General features: G+C 42.0%; 1 protein-coding gene across 1 annotated transcript; it reads left to right on the plus strand.

The window, feature by feature from the left end:
• The first annotated feature begins 5,131 nt into the window (after positions 1–5,131).
• Positions 5,132–14,882, plus strand: LOC115462573 (fatty acid-binding protein 1, liver-like). Its single transcript, XM_030192568.1, has 4 exons — positions 5,132–5,265; positions 9,601–9,773; positions 11,655–11,747; positions 14,778–14,882. Exons 1-4 carry the CDS (start codon positions 5,199–5,201, stop codon positions 14,826–14,828), a joined length of 384 nt encoding a protein of 127 aa, XP_030048428.1. The 5' UTR covers positions 5,132–5,198; the 3' UTR covers positions 14,829–14,882.
• Positions 14,883–20,476: the final 5,594 nt, after the last annotated feature.

A 20,476-nucleotide genomic window follows, 5' to 3' on the forward strand; every position in this document is an offset into this window, starting at 1 on the left:
CAGTCCTTATCAGTCATCATATTATCTGTTTGGAAGTATGAGAGAAAATGTATGGTTATACAGTGGGGGAAATAAGTATTTGATCCCTTGCTGATTTTGTAAGTTTGCCCACTGACAAAGACATGAGCAGCCCATAATTGAAGGGTAGGTTATTGGTAACAGTGAGAGATAGCACATCACAAATTAAATCCGTAAAATCACATTGTGGAAAGTATATGAATTTATTTGCATTCTGCAGAGGGAAATAAGTATTTGATCCCCCACCAACCAGTAAGAGATCTGGCCCCTACAGACCAGGTAGATGCTCCAAATCAACTCGTTACCTGCATGACAGACAGCTGTCGGCAATGGTCACCTGTATGAAAGACACCTGTCCACAGACTCAGTGAATCAGTCAGACTCTAACCTCTACAAAATGGCCAAGAGCAAGGAGCTGTCTAAGGATGTCAGGGACAAGATCATACACCTGCACAAGGCTGGAATGGGCTACAAAACCATCAGTAAGACGCTGGGCGAGAAGGAGACAACTGTTGGTGCCATAGTAAGAAAATGGAAGAAGTACAAAATGACTGTCAATCGACAAAGATCTGGGGCTCCACGCAAAATCTCACCTCGTGGGGTATCCTTGATCATGAGGAAGGTTAGAAATCAGCCTACAACTACAAGGGGGGAACTTGTCAATGATCTCAAGGCAGCTGGGACCACTGTCACCACGAAAACCATTGGTAACACATTACGACATAACGGATTGCAATCCTGCAGTGCCCGCAAGGTCCCCCTGCTCCGGAAGGCACATGTGACGGCCCGTCTGAAGTTTGCCAGTGAACACCTGGATGATGCCGAGAGTGATTGGGAGAAGGTGCTGTGGTCAGATGAGACAAAAATTGAGCTCTTTGGCATGAACTCAACTCGCCGTGTTTGGAGGAAGAGAAATGCTGCCTATGACCCAAAGAACACCGTCCCCACTGTCAAGCATGGAGGTGGAAATGTTATGTTTTGGGGGTGTTTCTCTGCTAAGGGCACAGGACTACTTCACCGCATCAATGGGAGAATGGATGGGGCCATGTACCGTACAATTCTGAGTGACAACCTCCTTCCCTCCGCCAGGGCCTTAAAAATGGGTCGTGGCTGGGTCTTCCAGCACGACAATGACCCAAAACATACAGCCAAGGCAACAAAGGAGTGGCTCAGGAAGAAGCACATTAGGGTCATGGAGTGGCCTAGCCAGTCACCAGACCTTAATCCCATTGAAAACTTATGGAGGGAGCTGAAGCTGCGAGTTGCCAAGCGACAGCCCAGAACTCTTAATGATTTAGAGATGATCTGCAAAGAGGAGTGGACCAAAATTCCTCCTGACATGTGTGCAAACCTCATCATCAACTACAGAAGACGTCTGACCGCTGTGCTTGCCAACAAGGGTTTTGCCACCAAGTATTAGGTCTTGTTTGCCAGAGGGATTAAATACTTATTTCCCTCTGCAGAATGCAAATAAATTCATATACTTTCCACAATGTGATTTTCCGGATTTAATTTGTGATGTGCTATCTCTCACTGTTACCAATAACCTACCCTTCAATTATGGGCTGCTCATGTCTTTGTCAGTGGGCAAACTTACAAAATCAGCAAGGGATCAAATACTTATTTCCCCCACTGTATTTAATCGATCCTTTTTTTTCTGTTATTACACAAGAATATGCCATACTAGATCAGACCAATGGTCCATTGAGCCCAGTATCCTGCCTCCAAAAGTGACCTATCCAGGTTACAAGTACCCATCAGAAACCCGATTAGTAGCACTATTCCATGCTACCAATCCCAGGGCAAGCAGTTGCTTCCCCATACCTATCTGAATAGCACATTATAGACTTTTCCTCCAGGAATTTGTCCAAACCTTTTTTAAACCCAGATATGCTAACCACCATTACCACATCAGACATCCTCTGCCAACAAGTTCCAGAGCTTAACTACTCATTGAGTGAAAAAAATATTTCCTCCGTTTAAAAAGTATTACCGTGTAACTTCATTGAGTGCCTCCTAGTCTTTGTACTTTTTCAAAGAGTAAAAAAATGATTCACATTGCCCTGTTCTACACCATTGATCCGTTCCATTTAAGGGCTCCTTTTACAAAGCAATGCTACCGATTAGCGTGTGCTGAACGCGAAGAAGCCCATGGGAATTGAATGGGCTTCTTCGCATTCAGTGCATCCCTAATCGGTAGCCCTAAGTTAACTGGAATGGAAACTCTGTCTTATTTACTAAAGGCTTACTCATGTTGCTCATTTACAAATGTTAGTGTGAAGTAAATGCCAAGTTCCCAGGGCACAGTATGAGAATGTGAAATGGGACAGTTCAAACCTCTGTGTAGTTTCCAGGGCTTTTTTTGTGGGGGTACCTGGGGGTACTGAGTACCGGCACCTTTTCCATTGTCTGCTAAAATTGACCCAAGGACCCCAAGTTTTACTGAAAGAGCTCAGGTTCTACACACCAATTCTGCCTTGTCATAGATTTTGTGACTGTTTGCAGGGGACCTGGCTATTGTGGGGTGGGTCCCTCAGTGATCACCCCCATCCCTGAAGGATGGTCTGGCATTTGAGTACCGACACCTTTTTAAGTAGAATAAACGTACTGGTAGTTTCTCAGATTCAGAAGATACTCACAAGAATTTTTAGAACATGCAGGAGGAAAGGAATAAAAATTGGCATTTGTTATGAGAAATTTTAGGTTTCTTCCTGTGTTGTAAATAGTGCACACTCTTCTGATAGATGGCGCACTTTTGGGAAATGATGAGCACCCTTCACAGATTGCATACTCTTTCCCAATAATGTTTACTAATATTGATCTTGAAATGTAAAAAATTTAATAAAGAAACAAACAAAATGAAAATGTATGTAAATGACATGGAGGGGCATAATCGAATGGAGGCGGCCATCTATAAGGGCGGCCATCTCTAATGATGGCCCTGTAAAGCGGCGTACCCGACTGTATTATCGAAACAAGATGGCTAGCCATCTTTCGTTTCGATAATACGGTCGGGGCCAGCCAAATCTCAACATTTGGGCCGCCCTTAGAGATTGCCGGCGTTAGAGATGGCCGCCATTGGTTTTAGCCAATAATGGAAACTAAGTGTGGTGAATCGGCGCTACCGCCAGGCTCACCCAAGAGCCCAGCTGTAGTTCTGGATCTCCCACATGACATTTCCGATGCTAGAAAATAATTATTTTTTAGCACCAGGGGTGTGCCTGGCAGTAATGGCACTGCTCGATTATTGCCGGGTTACCAACGGAGCCCGGTAAGGGCTCCAGCAGTAAATAGCCGCAAGCAATTTTTTAATTACCGCATGGCCATTTACTGCCTCCTTAAGAAAAAGCCACTTTTACCAGCTGTAGTAAAAGGTGACATCGATGCGCAGCAATCCCATATACGGATGCCACCGAGGGTCACCTTTTACCACCATTTGGTAAAAGGGCCCTTAAGTCTAACCAGACCTGCACCTGTCAGAAATGACTCCGAGTCCAATCAGTCCTGACACAAGAACCTGATCTAAGGAAAGAGGAAGGAATTGTAGAGCTTGCTGTCAGTATGGATGGGCAGACTGAATAGGCCACATGGTCTTCACCTGCCATCATTTTTCTATATTTCTATGTAAGCTCTAAAGGTAAATAATCATGTTACCAGATTCTGGGGAAAAAGTTTGCCAATTCCTGATTATGAATTTGCAATGCCAATGCATTGTGGAACTTGCTGTCCAGTATATTCCACTCATCATCAGCCCTATAGGATAAAAAATGCCTGGGAGAGGAAAGGAAAGGTGTCATTAAGGCTGAAGTGGCCTGCTAATAACTAGTGGACTTGCCATGAATTGTACATGCATATAGGGGAATGAATAAATCATCTGATAAAGTCTTCATCAAGTCCAGCATTATTGCTAGATAGTATAGCCTTTGCCATAATGTTCTAAATTCTTCACAAATGTAGAGACCCGGAAGGTTCTGCCTTGCTCAGATGACAGAGACCTCTTGTGGCTCTGCTAAAGGATTGTATTATGTCATTTTGTGCCATTCACATTTTCCAGATTAGGGGAGGATTTTCTGAATCACTGAGGTAATGTGGATAGAAGGCATCTCTTGAAGGAAACTTGGAACTGGCATAAATGCTAAACTCAGTTAGCTGCCTTTCACTCCAACAGCAATTGTACCCCAAGGGAGAAGTAAGGTTCCTAGGCTAACCCAGCCTTTGAACCCACATAGCTACAATGACAAGGGAAGTTTAGGCCATTGTGCTCCAATACAGCTTAAGAGAACCAGAACCAGCACTGAAGGAAGTGTTAAAAGGGCAGTTTAAGTTGCCGTGCTACAGAGCTGCTCAGAGATTTTAAGATGTTGAATAACTAAAGAGAGCTTCAGAATATCCAGAAGGAAAAGGGTGCAGCTGTTCCTGGAAAGAAAAGGACATGGTAGAACGGCTTTGGAGCTGAGTCAAGAAGGGCCAAGTTCTACAGAAGGGCAACACACAGAGGCACACTGTTCATGCTGGAGAGACACACATCCCCCTAAGAGGTAGGGTTGCAGTTGAGTCACCACCGAGATTTGTATTAGTAACTGCTCTTTGTAAAGTGCAGAAGGAAACCATACTGGCAGGATTTTGCACCTCTTTTACCTGTAGCCTGTAGGTATTTTATCTGACCAAAGTAACATGCATACTTTTAAAATACAAAAATATGTCTGCTGTTTTAATCTCTACTTTAGAAACGCTTCAAGTAATACAGGTACAATCATGCATAAAGTGTGGGCTGTTGGCTAGCTGCTGTTTTATTTAGGTAGTAGAATGACTTTGAAAATTGTCCTTTCAAATACCTAAAGACAATTTTGGGTGAATGTGGCTAAAGGCTAGAAGGAAATGATGGAACCAGCTGGCTAAGCAAATATGACTTGAAAAGCAAACAGCGCTTGCTAGTATATAAGGTAAAGGTCTGAATTTTACACACAGCTCCTTAGCACCTTCTTATCTTGCAAACTGGGAAGATATAGCATCTTTCATCTAGTGATTTGTCACACACTATTGCTCAAGTACTACGTTAATATTTGAACAGGGCCATAAAAGAATTACATCATGCAGCAAAGCGGCCCCCATAAAACCAGGCATGAGGAGAGAGCCCAGGCACCTTCTCTCCTGCTAGCTGCACACAGAGCATCTCCAAGATGGGTTTCGCTGGGAAGTATGAACTTCAGTCCCAGGAAAACTTTGAGCCTTTCATGAAAGCCATAGGTAAGTAAACTTGAGGTCTTCATAGCTGAATTATGCAGAATACTATACATTTAGAACATAAGCCATGGCACCAATATTATCTTTCAAGGCAATATTAGTAACACGTGCATTTGTCATATTGGGGCTAATTTTATAACAGGGCTCTTATGTATAAATCCTAAAAGGCACCTATTTTCTAAAATCAACAGCACCACCTTTTTATCTATATGAAATAGGATCATACAGTGACCCCAGCAGCATGAAAATGCTCTCATACAGTAAATTTACATCCACTTCGAAAAAGGGATTGTGTGTGTGTATGCAACGCATATATTCGCATTTCATAACTACATAGCAACTCTGCATCCGGTCCACTCAAACTATGCCCCAGAAATCCCTATGTGCACATTGAACTCTTTGACTGCACCTACTTTGGATGTGCATTCTTAAAGAAAAAAAAAGTCAGTTTTTGTTTTCAGATTTTCTGAATTTTTTCTGATTTTCAGGCATTTTTAAGGTTCATTTCACATATTTATTTTTAATGTGCACATTGCATGCATACTGGCATTTTTTATGCATCCACTCTAAAGCCCCCCATTACCTCTCCACTCACATCTCTCCCTACATTCCTCCCCGTGAACTCCGCTCACTGGACAAATCTCTCTTGTCGTCCCCCTTCTCCTCCACTGCTAACTCCAGACTTTGTTCCTTTTCCCTCATGGCAACTTATGCCTGGAATAGACTTCCTGGACCTATAAGTCTTGCTCCATCTCTACGTGTTTTCAAATCTATGCTGAAAACCCACCTTTTCACTGCTGCTTTTTAGCTCCTAGCCACTACTCAATTGCCCTCCCCTTGTCCCTTCCTTCCTTCTCACCCATTACTTCCCTCACCCGTAACTGTCTTGTCTGTCTGTATTATTTAGATTGTAAGCTCTTTAGAGCAGGGACTGTCTCTTTGTATCAGGTGTTCAGCGCTGCATGCGTCTGGTAGCGCTATACAAATGCTAATAATAATAATATATATTTTCATGCATTTCTTAGGTGCCCAAATTGAATATATGCTAATGAATGCAAATTCCTAATATATACCTGTGTGTAATTTTATAAGCCCCTTGTTTACTAAGCTGCGTGGCAATGCCGACACAGCCCATTCAAAGTGAATGGGCTGTGTCAGCATTAACACATTGTAGCCACTAACGCGGCTTAGTAAACAGGGGGGTAAGTGTCTTTAATGTGCAAAATGTGCTTTACATATGCAAAAAGGTTTATAACATTACCCCCCACCCCCCATTATGGATAGTTGAATAATTGTGAAAACAAGCATATGTGAACATTTTCCTTCTTTGGTACAGAAAGCTGCCTAGCCCCAGATTCTATAACATTACGAGCCCAAATTTCCGACTAGCCTGCCCATTTTGGTGCACAAGTTATAGAATAGCCCCAGTTATGCATCTAATTTAAGAGTTGAGGGGTCCTTTTACTAAGGTATGTTAATGGATTTAGGGTGTGCTAATGATTAGAGTGCGCTAAATGATAAGAAGCCCACCATATTCCTATGGGTATCTTATCATTTACTGCCACACTAGTCGTTAGCGTATGCTAAGGAGTCCTTTTACCAAGCTGTGGGAAAAAGGACCCTGTGGTAGGTAAAAAGCCCCCAAAAGAAAATGACCATGTGGTAAGAACTCTTACCGTGTGGCCTTGCGGAGGGGAGCTCTTACCGCCATCCACTGATGTGGCGGAAAAGGCTCCCATGGTAACCCGGTGGTAACCGGTCAGTGCATGGAGATGCCTGATTACTGCCGGGTTACCACCACACTAACCACACTAGTGCACCTTAGTAAAAGAAACGTAAATTAGGTCCCAGTTGACCTTGAGTACCAATAATAGCCCTTAAATGGTGTTAATTGGCGTTAATTTGTAGTTGCATATGTAACTGCACTCAGACAGTAGTCTATAAACATAGTAACGTAGTAACATAGTAGATGACGGCAGAGAAAGACCTGTACGGTCCATCCAGTCTGCCCCATAAGAAACCTAGGGGCCCTTTTACTAAACGGTTGGTGTGCGGCAACAGGCTTGCTGTGTGCCAATCCGGAACTACCGCCAGGCTGCTGCAAGAACCTGGCGATACTTCCCACCCCCAGCATGCACCATTTTCAGTGCTACAAAAATATTTTCTATTTTTGTAGTGCTGGTGCTTAACTGGCGGTATGCTGCCCGGTTACTGCTGGGTTAGCACAGGAGCCCTTACTGCCATCTCAATGGGTGGTGATAAGTGTTCCCACCTTGAAATGGCTGCGTGGCAAGTGGTTTGCTTACCACATGGCAGGGGCGTATCTGCGTGGGGCCACAGGGGCCTGGGCCCCCCCCCAGATTTCGCCCTGGCCCCCTCCCTCCACCAACCCTCCCCCGCTGACGTTGTTTACCTTTGCTGGCGGGGGACCCCAACCCCCGCCAGCCGAGGTCCGCTTCCGCCTGCTTTTAAAAATAATTCTTCAGCTGGCGGGGGACCCCAACCCCCGCCAGCTGCCGAGATCTTCAAAGTCTGACGTCGCACCACGTTGTACGCAGGTCAGGGCATGTCTTGCAGTTGCGCACCTACATTATTGAATACTATCATGCGCATGACTGCTGGCTCTAGGCACCAGCATTTAAAGAAGCCTTTGACATGGTGTAAGTGCTCACACCTAAAGTTAGCCGTGTGCATGCCGACTTACGCTATTCTATAACAGCAATATTGCATGCAGTTGCTATTATAGCACCCATATTTTTGGTGTCATTTTTACAATCTACCTCATAATGGGGCTCTTTCACCAAACTGTGGTAAAAAAAAAAACACCCCAGCGTACCTGGGTTTAAAAAGGTTTGGACAAATTCCTGGAGGAAAAGTCCATAATCTGCTATTGAGACAGACATGGGGAAGCAACTGCTTGCCCTGGGATTGGTAGCATGGAATGTTGCTGCTAATTGGGTTTCTGCCAGGTACTTGTGACCCGGCTTGGCCACTGTTTGGAAAACAGGATACTGGGCTAGATGGACTATTGTTCTGACCCAGTATGGCTTTTAGTGCACCCCTATGCAGGTCTTTCCCCGCACACTAAGGCCATTTTTATTGCAGGGGTAAAATGGCCAAATTTCCAATTTGTTGTATTAATTTTGCCATTAGCATGTAGCCCCTTACTGCCACTCGTTTTGCACACGGTAAGGGCCCACCTGCTAATGACATGCTAATCGGTGAGCACATGGCAGTGTAGCTGCACTAATGATTAGCGCAGGACACACACACTCTCCGCCCCACCATGCATGCCCCCTGTGCCAAAAAATACATTTTTATTTTTTAGCTTGTGGATAGTATACGCACATCCCAGTCTGAGAGGTGGGGGCTGTTACAGCTTGCGACATCTTTCTGCTCTCTGAAGAAACCTGTGAAGGGTAAAACTGGTTGGAGCAAGAAATACGCAATTATTATGGCAATGTGGAGTTGATTGGATATTTTTAATATGCTGATTTGCAATTCTTCACTTTTTCCTGTGGGGGGAAGGGGGCTGAACCCTACTAGGGAGATTATTGATTAATAAGGGGTTATTTATATTTTTTTAAGTCCTTTAAAAAGTTTTTCTTTTCATAAAGCCTGTTATAAGTTATATAATAAGGACACCACTAGTTTTTTTGGAATCATTGGGTAGGTGGTTTCTGGTTTCATTTTACCAGATTGGTATATTCTTAATAATGCAGAGTTAACAGGGAGCAATTAGTGCCTCCTAAATAGGAAGTGCTAAGTGCTTCCTTGTTAACTTTCAGCAAATACCAAGTGGAGGAGTGGCCTAGTAGTTAGAGCATCAGTCTTGCAATCCAGAGGTGGTCGGTTCAAATCCCACTGCTATTCCTTGTGATCTTGGGCCAGTCACTTAACCCTCCATTGCCTCAGGTACAAGCTTAGATTGTGAGCCCTCCTGGGACAGAGAAATATCCAACATACCTGAATGTAACTCACCTTGAGCTACTACTGAAAAAGGTGTGAGCAAAATCTACATAAATAAATAATGGGAACATTAGTGCGGGACCTGCAAATAGGAAAAAAAAGTCTGTAAATTGCTGTGTTAATCTAAGCTTTTAAGTCCCATGTTACAATATGATAAACCCAGATTTTACATCACTTTACTAAAAGGCCCCCTAAATTTCATGCCATCAGGACATTTCAGTTCAGTCCATGCTTAACTTTCATCAACTGCTCTGGTTACACTCCTGCTGTAGCACACACTGCAAGATCCTGATGAGAAAGAGTTAACGGGGCAAGCATGGCAGTGGATGGCCATTCTTCATCTTCCTTTTTTTTTTTTTTCCTCACCAGGTCTGCCTGATGATCTGATCGAGAAGGGAAAAGACTTGAAAAGCATCTCTGAAATTGAGCAGAATGGCAAAACCTTCAAGGTTACTGTGACAACTGGCAGCAAAGTTCTATCTAATGAGTTTACCATCGGGGAGGAAGCAGAGATAGAAACCCTGACAGGAGAGAAGGTCAAGGTAGGAAATCCATTCAAAACAGTTTGCAGGAGTCAAGTAATCAAAATGTCCTATTTATAGTGGGCCTTCCCCACAAATCCCCTTATAGCAAAATTTATAGTAAGTGCATCCCCCATTTTCTGTGGAAACACGGGGGTAGATTCTGTGGGAAGAGTTAGAGATTAAGAATTTCTGCAGCAGCACTTTGGGCCCTATTTACTAAGGTGTGCTAGCATTTTTAGTGCTCACTGAAAATGGTAGCGCGCCTACAGTGTGGCTTAGTAAACAGGGCCCTTAGTGACAGGCAAAATATAAATGATTTAAACAAATAAAAAGACAACAAAACAGCAGCAGTGATCCAAGACAGGACGAAACACCAAGAGTTCTTCCAAATCATTTAATGGAAACAAGACCCATCCTGACCAGGTTTTGGAAAACCTTCATCAGGGGTCACACAGATTTCCAAATATATTCACTGGTATGCAATATATGCTGCAATTCCTGCGCTAAAAGATGCTCGGATCTAATGCAGAAAGTCAGGAACAGACTTACCCCCTGTTTACAAAGCCATGCTAGTGGCTGCCACATGACAATGCCGACACAGCCCATTCAAAGTGAACAGTGCACAGCAGCCGCTAGTGCGACTTAGTAAACAGGGGGGTTAGAGTTGATCATATAAATTGAATCTATTTTATTTTATTGTATTTTTTTTTTTTTGTTTAGTTAATTAATATTTTGAATCTGATTTCTAACTTTTCTGTGGGCCTATCCTTTACTGAATACTTATGGTGCTCCTTTCTGTCTATACTTTTAACTTGTATTTTAATTGTACACCGCTCTGATGTACTTGGCATTAAGGGTGGCATATTAAATCTCAAATAAACCACAAACCATAAACCTTCACAATTTTTAGAAAGAGTGGGTGGCCTAACACAATTAGTAAAATCACTACCCCTTTTAAACTCACCATCTTACTGGCCAGCTTAGTGAATGCATCCAGGAAAGAAACATGTAAAAACTACAGCTCCTTTGATCGACCTGGAAACTTCTTCTGGTCCAGAAGATGCAAAAGGATTGTAACCTCAAGTGCAGAGTTACAGGCCTGGGATGCCGCAGTCATTCATATGAACCTGAGTTTGTGGTTTAAAAGAAAAGTTCTTGTTTTTCTCTATTTTTGTTATACTTACCATTGACCTTAATAAACAGATTTAAACATAAATATGTACAGAGGATTTGTTGTTCATTTGTTTTTTTACTTTGAATGCCAATACTTTAGCCTAGTGGTTAGTACAGTGGCCTGGGGAACTGGGTTCAATCCCCACTGCAGCTCCTTGTGGCTCTGGGCAAGTCACTTAATTAACCCTCTATTGCCCCAGGTACAAAATCCCCCCCCCCCCCCCCCAGTGGTTCAAAACTGATGTGAAGCAGATCCACAGATGTTGTTGTGTAAACTAGAAATAAGTGGATCAAGAACTCTGCATCTGTGTTTTGGCCACTGTCCCCAGATCAAAAGCCCCAAATCTACTACTAATAATCATTTCTATAGTGCTCTAGACTAGACAGTGCTGTACACATTATTTGCAGGTACCTTCTCTGTCCCTAGAAGGCTCACAATAAGTTTTTGTACCTGGGCTTAGGTGACTTGCCCAAGATCACAAGGAGCTGTAGTGGGAATTGAACCCAGGTTGCCAGGATCAAAGCCTGCTGCACTCCCCTCCTCCTATCTCAATGGAAATCAAAAAGGAGCCCTAAAACAACTAGGAACAAAAAGATTCAGGCTGAAGTGAACCCAGATTCTTGCATGTTATAATGAAACACAGTTTCAGACTTAGATGTTGCTCTGCATTTTAATTATGCTGCTGTTTACCTTTCTTTTCTTTTTCCCCTTCATCTTTCTTTTAGACAATTGTTCATTTGGAAGGTGACAACAAGCTGGTTGTGAATCTGAAAGCAGTCAAGTCAGTCACTGAATTAGCAGGAGACACGCTCATTAATGTAAGTATATTTTATTTTATTTTTTTATTTATACATTTATATCCCACTTTTTTCCACAGTAATGCAGACTCAAAGTGGCTTACAATGTACTGATAAAGCTAAAGCCAGACCAGTTATTTTACAATTACAATTACATGAATTAGGATAGAAGGAACAGTGTAAGAAGAAATAGGGAAAAGGATAAGAGAGACCAAAAAAGGGCTATGGACATTTTATTAGGAAGGACTGTAGGCATTATGTGGAAAGTCTGAAATGGGCATTCAGAGATAGGCTGGTCATTGTTAGATTCCAGATGCTGAGATGGTTCAGAGTTGCTTGTACAACTGTCAGCAAGGCAATCCATATGATCTTGTATACCTTAATTAGAATACTACTACTACTACTTATCACTTCTATAGCACTACAAGGCATACGCAGCGCTGTACACCATACATGAAAGACAGTCCCTGCTCAAAGAGCTCACAATCTAAATACCATGCAGTTAGATTAATAGAAGGATAAGCAATGTTACTGGACATTTCAAGTGCATTGGTATTAGATCAAGCTTTAGAACATTTATTATAGAAAACATTTTCTAATTACCAAGTACACATGTGTTTGTACATAAATTTATACAGATATCCAGCACTTCATGCACAAGAGCAGGCACTAACTTCAGAAATTAAAAGGGTCATTATTAGTTTGTGCTAACGTTTTATTGTGCATTATCTGCTGCTAACCTTTAGTCAATACCCTCTAAATGAGAAATGGAATTACCTAATTGAGATTTACAACTGTAGATACCAGTTTCCTTTTGCGAGTACTAATTCATATATTGCAGCAACATGGAAGCAGAACCTCCACAATGTAAATCCAGTGTAAACAAGTTGTGTTAGCTTAGAAGTGACCATTACTTAAACTATCTGCAAACAGAACATTTATAATTCCACTGTACAGTGCATGAACTAATAACTATCCAGCTAATATTCAACACTATTTAACCAGCCAGAAACAGCCGCTAACCGGTTAATAGCATTTAAACCGCTAAAATTCCATGCAAGATAACCAGTTAACTCTGCTGAATATTGTCGGGTAGTGCTGAAAAGATAACCAGATATATCGCGTGACAACCGACAATATTCAGCGCTGACCGGCTAAGTATAGAAGTCAATTCGGACCGCTTAAATAGCAGTCCTATTTTTGGCCGCTATAACCATAACCAGCCAGTGCTGAGTATAGACATAGCCGATTGAGTTTCAACCGGCCCAAAAAAATCCAGATATTCAATATTGGTCACTGGAAACAGCCCGGCATTGAATATCTGCGACTCTTAGGCGGGCTGCCTCTCACGGGCTGATTAACACCCTCTATATACATTCTAGATGTTTCATTGGAATTATCATTTCACATAATTAGCTACCAACATTCTATTTGGATTTGGACTTGGATTTAAGATGTAATTACTGGCCATTTCTAAATCCTTGCTCAAGGTACTTACAAACAAGTACACAAGTTATGTCCCTGCCCTAGTGGGTTCAGGTAAGTCTTTGGTCTCTGTTCCTAGGCCTCAAGGGCTGCAGTAGGTCAGGTTTTCAGGATACCCCTAATGAATATACATGAGAGAGATTTGTATGCCTACTACCTCCATTGAATGCAAAGCTCTCTCGTGCATATTCATTAGTGATATCCTGAAAACCTGACCCGTTGGAGGCCCTCAAGGACTGGGAGTGAAGGCCAAGGATCTAAGCTATTCCTGAGGGAATGATGATTGAAGTGACTTTACATAAGGTCATAAGGCGTGTCACTAAAAGATGTGGGATTTGAACCACCGTTTCACTGGGTCTCAGCCCCCTGTTCTAAAAATAGAATACTTCACATAGATTCAGCTACAGTACCAATGTGTAGCAAATATAGTCTGGGTACTTTGGATACAAAGCAGCACATTTCATTTCCTGTACGTAGCACTGCTCTTTCTAAATTCCCTTCAGATATCCCATTAGTGCAGTGGCTCTCAACCCAGTCCTCAGAACACACCCAGAAAGTAAGGTTTTCAGGATATCCACATTAAATACGTACGAGATAAATTTGTATGCAACTCTCTCTCTCATGCATTTTCATAGTGGTATCCTGAAAACCTGACTAGCTAGATGTGTTCCAAGGACTGGATTGAGAACCACTGCATTAGTGTATTACAGGGGTTCTCAACCCAGTCCATGGGATGCAACCAGCTAGTTGAGTTTTCAGGATATCCACAATGAGTATGCATGAGACTGATTTCCTTGCACCACCTTCCTTAAATATTCATTGTGAATATCCTGGAAATTCAACTGGCTGGGTGTGTCCTGAGGACTGAGTTCAAAACAGTGGTGTATAATTAGTCTTACCAACCATTCAAGCATGCTGCAATAGTCGTGCAACACCATGGACAAACATTCTGTGAATTAGCTATGAGTGCATGGAGCTGAAGAAGAACCATGGAAAGAGATATATTCCATCTCTGCCTCCAAATTAAAATAATATATGAATATTGATGAGAGCGATTTCCATACACCTCCTCCAGTGCATTCAGGTCTTTCTTGTGAATATTCATTGTGGATATCTTGAAAACCTGACTGGCTAAGTGTTCATCCAGGACAGGTTTGGGAATCACTGACCTAGATGGATTTGTACCTACTCAAGGGAGTAGAACTCTTGAAAGATTATAAAGATAAATTTGAGTGGGGGGTTATCAATGTGGGCTACTGTTAAGACAGGTTATTTTACCACTAACTTGTGCCATTTTAACACAAGTTCATCAATGAAATAATAAGCCGGGTTAACAGTAAAATAACCTGTCTTAACAGCAGCCCACATTGATAGTTCCCTCCTTAGTCCAATAAAAAGGCATCACCTACAGCATGGTTGTTGACCCTTATTTCTGCATATCCAAATAATCACAATTCTCTGCTCAAAAATTAGCTGGAATACATAGGGTGGCTTTCGGTAAACATGTGCTATGTAATACAGATCTACAGTACCAGAATGATAAAATGTCTACCCTTCTGTTTTCAGACCCTGACAGTCGGAGACATCATCTACAAAAGGATCAGCAAAAGGGTTTAGGCCTGTTTGAGCACTCCTATACTTTTTACTGTGTAAAATGTGTACAATAAAATACAATTTGTAGAAATCTCTCTGTGTCTGGATTATTCTCCGATTTTAACCAAATAGGTCTGAACAAATCAAATATTATGTTTTATCTTTAAAAACAAAATCATTTGCATCATAAAAAGAAGAAAAATCATGTTCTGCTTCAGGGATGCATGATCTCTTGACATGACCATACCCTTCTTCTGGTGCTTCCTACTGATTTCATAAAGCCAGAGGTACCTTAGAGAACTGGAAATAGAGAAGGGAGTTTGCAGAGTCTTTCCTGCAGTTAAAATAATGTTGTACCCACAGAAATGAGCTCTTTATAAAGTCTCTGTATGGGGAAAATGTATGCACTAAGGGGCCCCTCTTACAAAGCAGTGGTACGCCAGTCTGGAGCTACTGGCAGCCCAGTGGCCGGTGGTAATTCCACCCTCAGTGTGTGACATTTCTAGCGCTAGCAAAAATATTTGAAAAATATTTCTACAGGCGCTAACCCAGTGGTAATCGAGCAGCGCTACCCAGTTAGTGCGGGAGCCCTTACTGCCACCTCAATGGCTAGCGGTAAGTGCTTCCTCCCCCCTACATGGCCACGCAGTAAGTGAAATCTGTACGGCCATTTCTTTTTTCAGACATTTTACTTACTGCTGTAAAAAGGGCCGCATTGCACAGCAAAAACAGCCCCTGCTGCTAGCGCAGGGTCTCTTTTATCGCAGCTTGGTAAAAGAAGCCCTTACTGCATTCAGTGAAGGTGTTTCCAGAAACAGGGTGAGGGCAGGGGTTGAAACTTCCGGAAAAAGAGGTGCCTGTGTCTCTGAATACGTTTTCCTTGCACAGTTTTTAAAGTGGTAATACATGCGTGTCACTCTGAAAATGAGTCCCAAATCCATGAGTTAAAAGTTCTCACAGCCTTTGAAACTCTGTGGGCAGTATAAACATTTCCCCCCACAATGAGGCTTTGTGGTGAGATTGGTAAGTTGCTTGTCTATTGTGCCCATAACCTGAGTTCAGATCTTGCACTATGATATCTCTCAGTTCAGCTATCCATCCACTTTCAGTCAGTAAATGAGTACCTGGACTTAGTTCAGGGATAAAGATGACTGGGGAAAGCAATAGCAGCCCACCCCACTAATAGTCTGCCAAGAAACCATCACAAAAGCGGCAGCCCCCCCCCCCCATGTGCTTCATGACATGTGTACAGGAGACTCACTTTTTATACAATAGCTCCTGTGGCAATTAAAGCATGTTTATGATGCTAGCACAAAATAAAACTGTTAGTAAATTACCACCTAAGAGAACAAAGTACACTGGTTCTTAAAACACACACAGCTTACGAAAGCCTTTGAGCAGGGCTATTGATATGGCTTCTCCTTGAAAATTATCATGTGGAAGTAGTATCTGTGTGTTTGCAAATGCTATGCAGGCAGTGGGACAGAATACTGTAGTATGTATCCTGTTGTAAATTGACCATATGCACTTTGTTTTCCTTCCCTGAGATTTAGATCCAGAGGAATGTCTCCTATTCCCATAACTTTTAAAAGTACATGTACCATGGAACGGCACTTTCAAAAGGTCATCCAAGTCAGAATTGGGATGTGCTGCTCCTAACATCCAAAAAAAAACCCCATCTATCTCACAGCCATTTTTGAACAGGAAATATGTCAAGGTTTCCTGTTAGAAATTACATGAGAATAACCAAAATGAACAGCCATTTTACAAATTATGAACATCAAAAATCCAGGGACAAGGACATTGTTTACAGAAATGGCCACACTGACATCCTTCCAGAGTAGAGGGGCAGCCTAGTGGCAGTGCTGTGGACTGCAAAATCAGGGTGCTCGGGTTCATATTCCCCTCCAACTCTTTCATTTTAAATGCTGAGCCCTCAAGGAACAGGGAAATATTTAGGTGTGATAGGTATATGACTGTTTCTGGAGGACTCACAATTTAAAAGGGAGAAAAAAAAAAAGCTGGTATGGGAATTGAACCAGGGTTCCCTCATTTCCACTCTACAGCACTAACCACTAAGCTATACAGATTTGCTTTCTGTTTTGCTTTGAATGGCTATCCTGATATTGTCATAGAGCCTGGTATTCCTTTCCAATTTCACTTTCAGAGGAGAGGGAGGGGGATTCATGAGGGGTTATGCCTTAATTCCTTCAGTGGTCCGCTGCTCAATCAGAGCACCTTTCTGTACCCTGGACATGACTAAACAAGTCTAAATAAAAACATCCTTCTTTGGCTTATCGTGTATTGAGTGAGAGGACATCTGAAGTTACATCTGTATTGATGGCCTCATGAGCACTCCTTGCTATATGACAACCATGGGGGGGGGGGGGGGAGGATGCGACTGGGAGAGCAGACTGAGTTTCACTGGGGGAGCATATGCTGGAAGGTGATGGTCTGGATGTGTTCACGGGGGGGGGGGGGGGGCAGGGGTGAGGCTGTAAGGGTGGATAGACATTTGACACGTGATTGGTCTCCTATGTGGGACCTCTGGTTTTTTTCTAATGGGGTTATGGGGCCCAGAATATTTTTGGAGGCAGGGGAGGGGTGGGAGTTGGGGAAACCTTTACAGTCTGGATAATGAATTTCTTTGAAGTATGCTGTATTGCAAATTTCCACTTTGTAAAGTGCTTGATTTGGGTGAGCTGGTGGCTGGGACGGCCCATTCCAACTCTCATACATAATTACTCTCTGGGATACACCCTGAATACGGGGGTGACCTAATGGTAAAAATTGTCACATGGAATGTAGGAGGTATTTCCTCCCCTATAAAAAGATCTAAAATACTGCAAGATCTGCAACCACACCGTATAGACATTGTACTGTTACGAGAAACACATTTCTCAGAGGCTGAACATGCTAAATTGAAACGATGGTGGGTGGCGGACTGTGTGTCTTCTCCTGCTGTTAATGTAGCTCCGCCCCTCCTGCCTGGGTGTGATGTATGATAAAACCCGGGTTCTGGTTAGTCTGATATTAGTAAACGTGGCCTTTCCGGAACACGGTTCCCAGGAAGGAGGAGAGGACAACAGAAACTAACCTCGTCACCTACCCTCGAAGGATAGGTGAGGAAATGTAAACTAATTTCAGGATTTTCCCAAATTTTGCAAGAAATAATAAAACAGTTCTCCTTTTCTTAAATAAGGTAACAATTTTATTTTGAAACAATTTCCCTCTTTTGTGGTAATGTAACAAATGTATTTTTCTTTTCAATAAAACAATCCTTAACTAAGTAACACCTCAAGTAATTATTTGCTTAATTAACCTTATAACTTTCTTTCTCTCTGTAGATACCATAGGTGGTCAGTGGCCCAACTGTTTGGGGGGGCTAAAGGGGGCGGGGTTAGGGGTGGGGCCAGGGGTGGAGCTTAAATCCATAATTGTCTGATAACACACTGAAAAAATAAATAAATAAAAATAAAAGTCGCAATTAATACCTTTTATTAAATTTAGATATTAGATATATATCATATGTCAAAGAATAAAGTGGTTGCTCAAAGCATATACTAACCACAATCGCTCAACTGCAAAACACTATGCACAACTTTGTCAAAAACACACTCAGAACCTTACTGTACCATAAATATTACACTGGGCAGAACCTAATACACCAATATACCACCCATATGGAAAATGCAGACCGTCAACAATATGAAACAAGGGATCATATCATCACAATTCTCATGTAGAGCCACAAAACACCCTAATTCATGTTTAATGTGGGATAAAATGCCATAAATAAGTAAATAAATATAAACTTTTAATGTTGAGCACCTGATTCTCAAAGTGGACATACTCCAAACACTATAATGAAAATAAAATGATATTTTCTACCTTTGTTGTCTGGTGACTTTTTCTGATCATGCTGGCCCAGTATCCGATTCTGCTGCTATCTGTCCTCAGGTGTCAGTGCAAGTCTCTTTGGTATGAATTGCTCATGTGCAGGTCAGAAAGTCATCCTCGTTAAATATCTCCCTGGCAACCCAGGACACCTCCAGCCAATCCCCCCCTGCTCTCCCAGCAGTAAGGTAAACAAATTAAACCATAAACCAATTTCTACAACTGCAGCTCCTGCTGTGAGGATGGAGGTAAATCAACAATTTAAACCCCCCAGAACAGGACTCCACAGCTGATCCATCCTGCTGCAGCAGGGGAGGCTTAGCCTTCCCAAGCCTCTTATACCGGGTGCCTATGGTAGATACCCTTTCTCAAGAAAGTAGAATGATTATCAGATAAGTATCTTTCATCCATTAACAAATTTCCTAACTCAAAAGTTTCTCTTTTATTTTACTATAAACTATGAGTTTGATTCTTTTTGCATTCCTTTCTATCTTTTTCAGATATCTGCACATGTGTATCAGTGTTCACCCTGTAACCAAGGTAAGTACTCTCTTTTTATTTTGTTTTCTCTATTCAGTTCTTATTTGTTTGGGGGGGGGGGGGGGTTCCTCTCTTTTCTTCACAAATTTTCCCAGTTTGTGCACAAAGAGGCATATTTTCAAAGCACTTTGGGAGGCTAAGTTCCATAGGTTTCTATGGAACTTTGGGAGGCTAAGTGCTTTGAAAATGAGCCTCCAAGTCACTTAGCTGCTGTAGACTCCGTCGTGCTGAGTAATCTTTCTTGCGATGGGGCCCTTGATGTCCTCTGGATTATTCGCCAATCGATCCTGATGACAAACTTCTCCCTAAACCTTGTACTTAATTAAAATAAATGTAAGCAAAACCCTATCTCCTCTACTTGTCTTGAAGCTCACTAGGGACGCCGGTTAACTGTGGCCAATAAACTTCTTCAAAATAAAATTAACTAAAATTCCCTCTTTTTTGGGACCTAAGCTTTGGTTTTATGTATCCCTGAGCTAAAGAAGAGTGACTGACAACCTTTGCATCCTTGCACTTTTATCAGCACTCCATATTCAGCCCCTTCACCAACATTCCATACCACTACTATCATACATACACTCAGCTCACATAGGTTCTTTTTCTCTTTAATGTGATTTAATTTTCTAGAATCCCTTACCTTACTCTCACAATTCTTTCAAAGGTACATTCATTTAATTTTCCAAATCAATTTCCCCTAAGCCTCACTCCCCCTATACCAAAACTTCAGATCTCAGTAAAATTTTAACTGAAACTCATTTTAACAGTACATGCACCCTCACATTAATCCCAGTACACCCCCTGCACTCAAATCTCTCCAAAAATACCTTTTTTTTTTTTTTTTTACATTTATTCACTCCTTTATCACTCACACACAGCACAGCACTTCCTCTCTCTCTGGCTGTCCGTTTCACTCTGGCAACTGTCACCAACCCCCGTCACCCAGGAAACTGGACTTTAGCTTGCAATTCCATGTCTCTTCAGCCAATCACCAGTCCCATTAAAGATTCTAAATTTCTTTGCTGACGAACGGAATGTTGGTCAGCGCTGCTCTCTCTCCATTTTAATTACCCTTTTTCCATAGAAAGTAATGGAAAAATAAATACATTCAAATAAAACCCTATACACTATACCCAAATTACCCCAAAATTTCCTCAAAACATTAAACCCCTCCCTATTTACTGTATTATATTTTTAAATTTCAAAAATACTCAATTTTAAAGACCGCCTTATCATTT

Source organism: Microcaecilia unicolor, chromosome 2 (assembly GCF_901765095.1).
Source record: "Microcaecilia unicolor chromosome 2, aMicUni1.1, whole genome shotgun sequence".
NCBI lineage: Eukaryota > Metazoa > Chordata > Amphibia > Gymnophiona > Siphonopidae > Microcaecilia > Microcaecilia unicolor.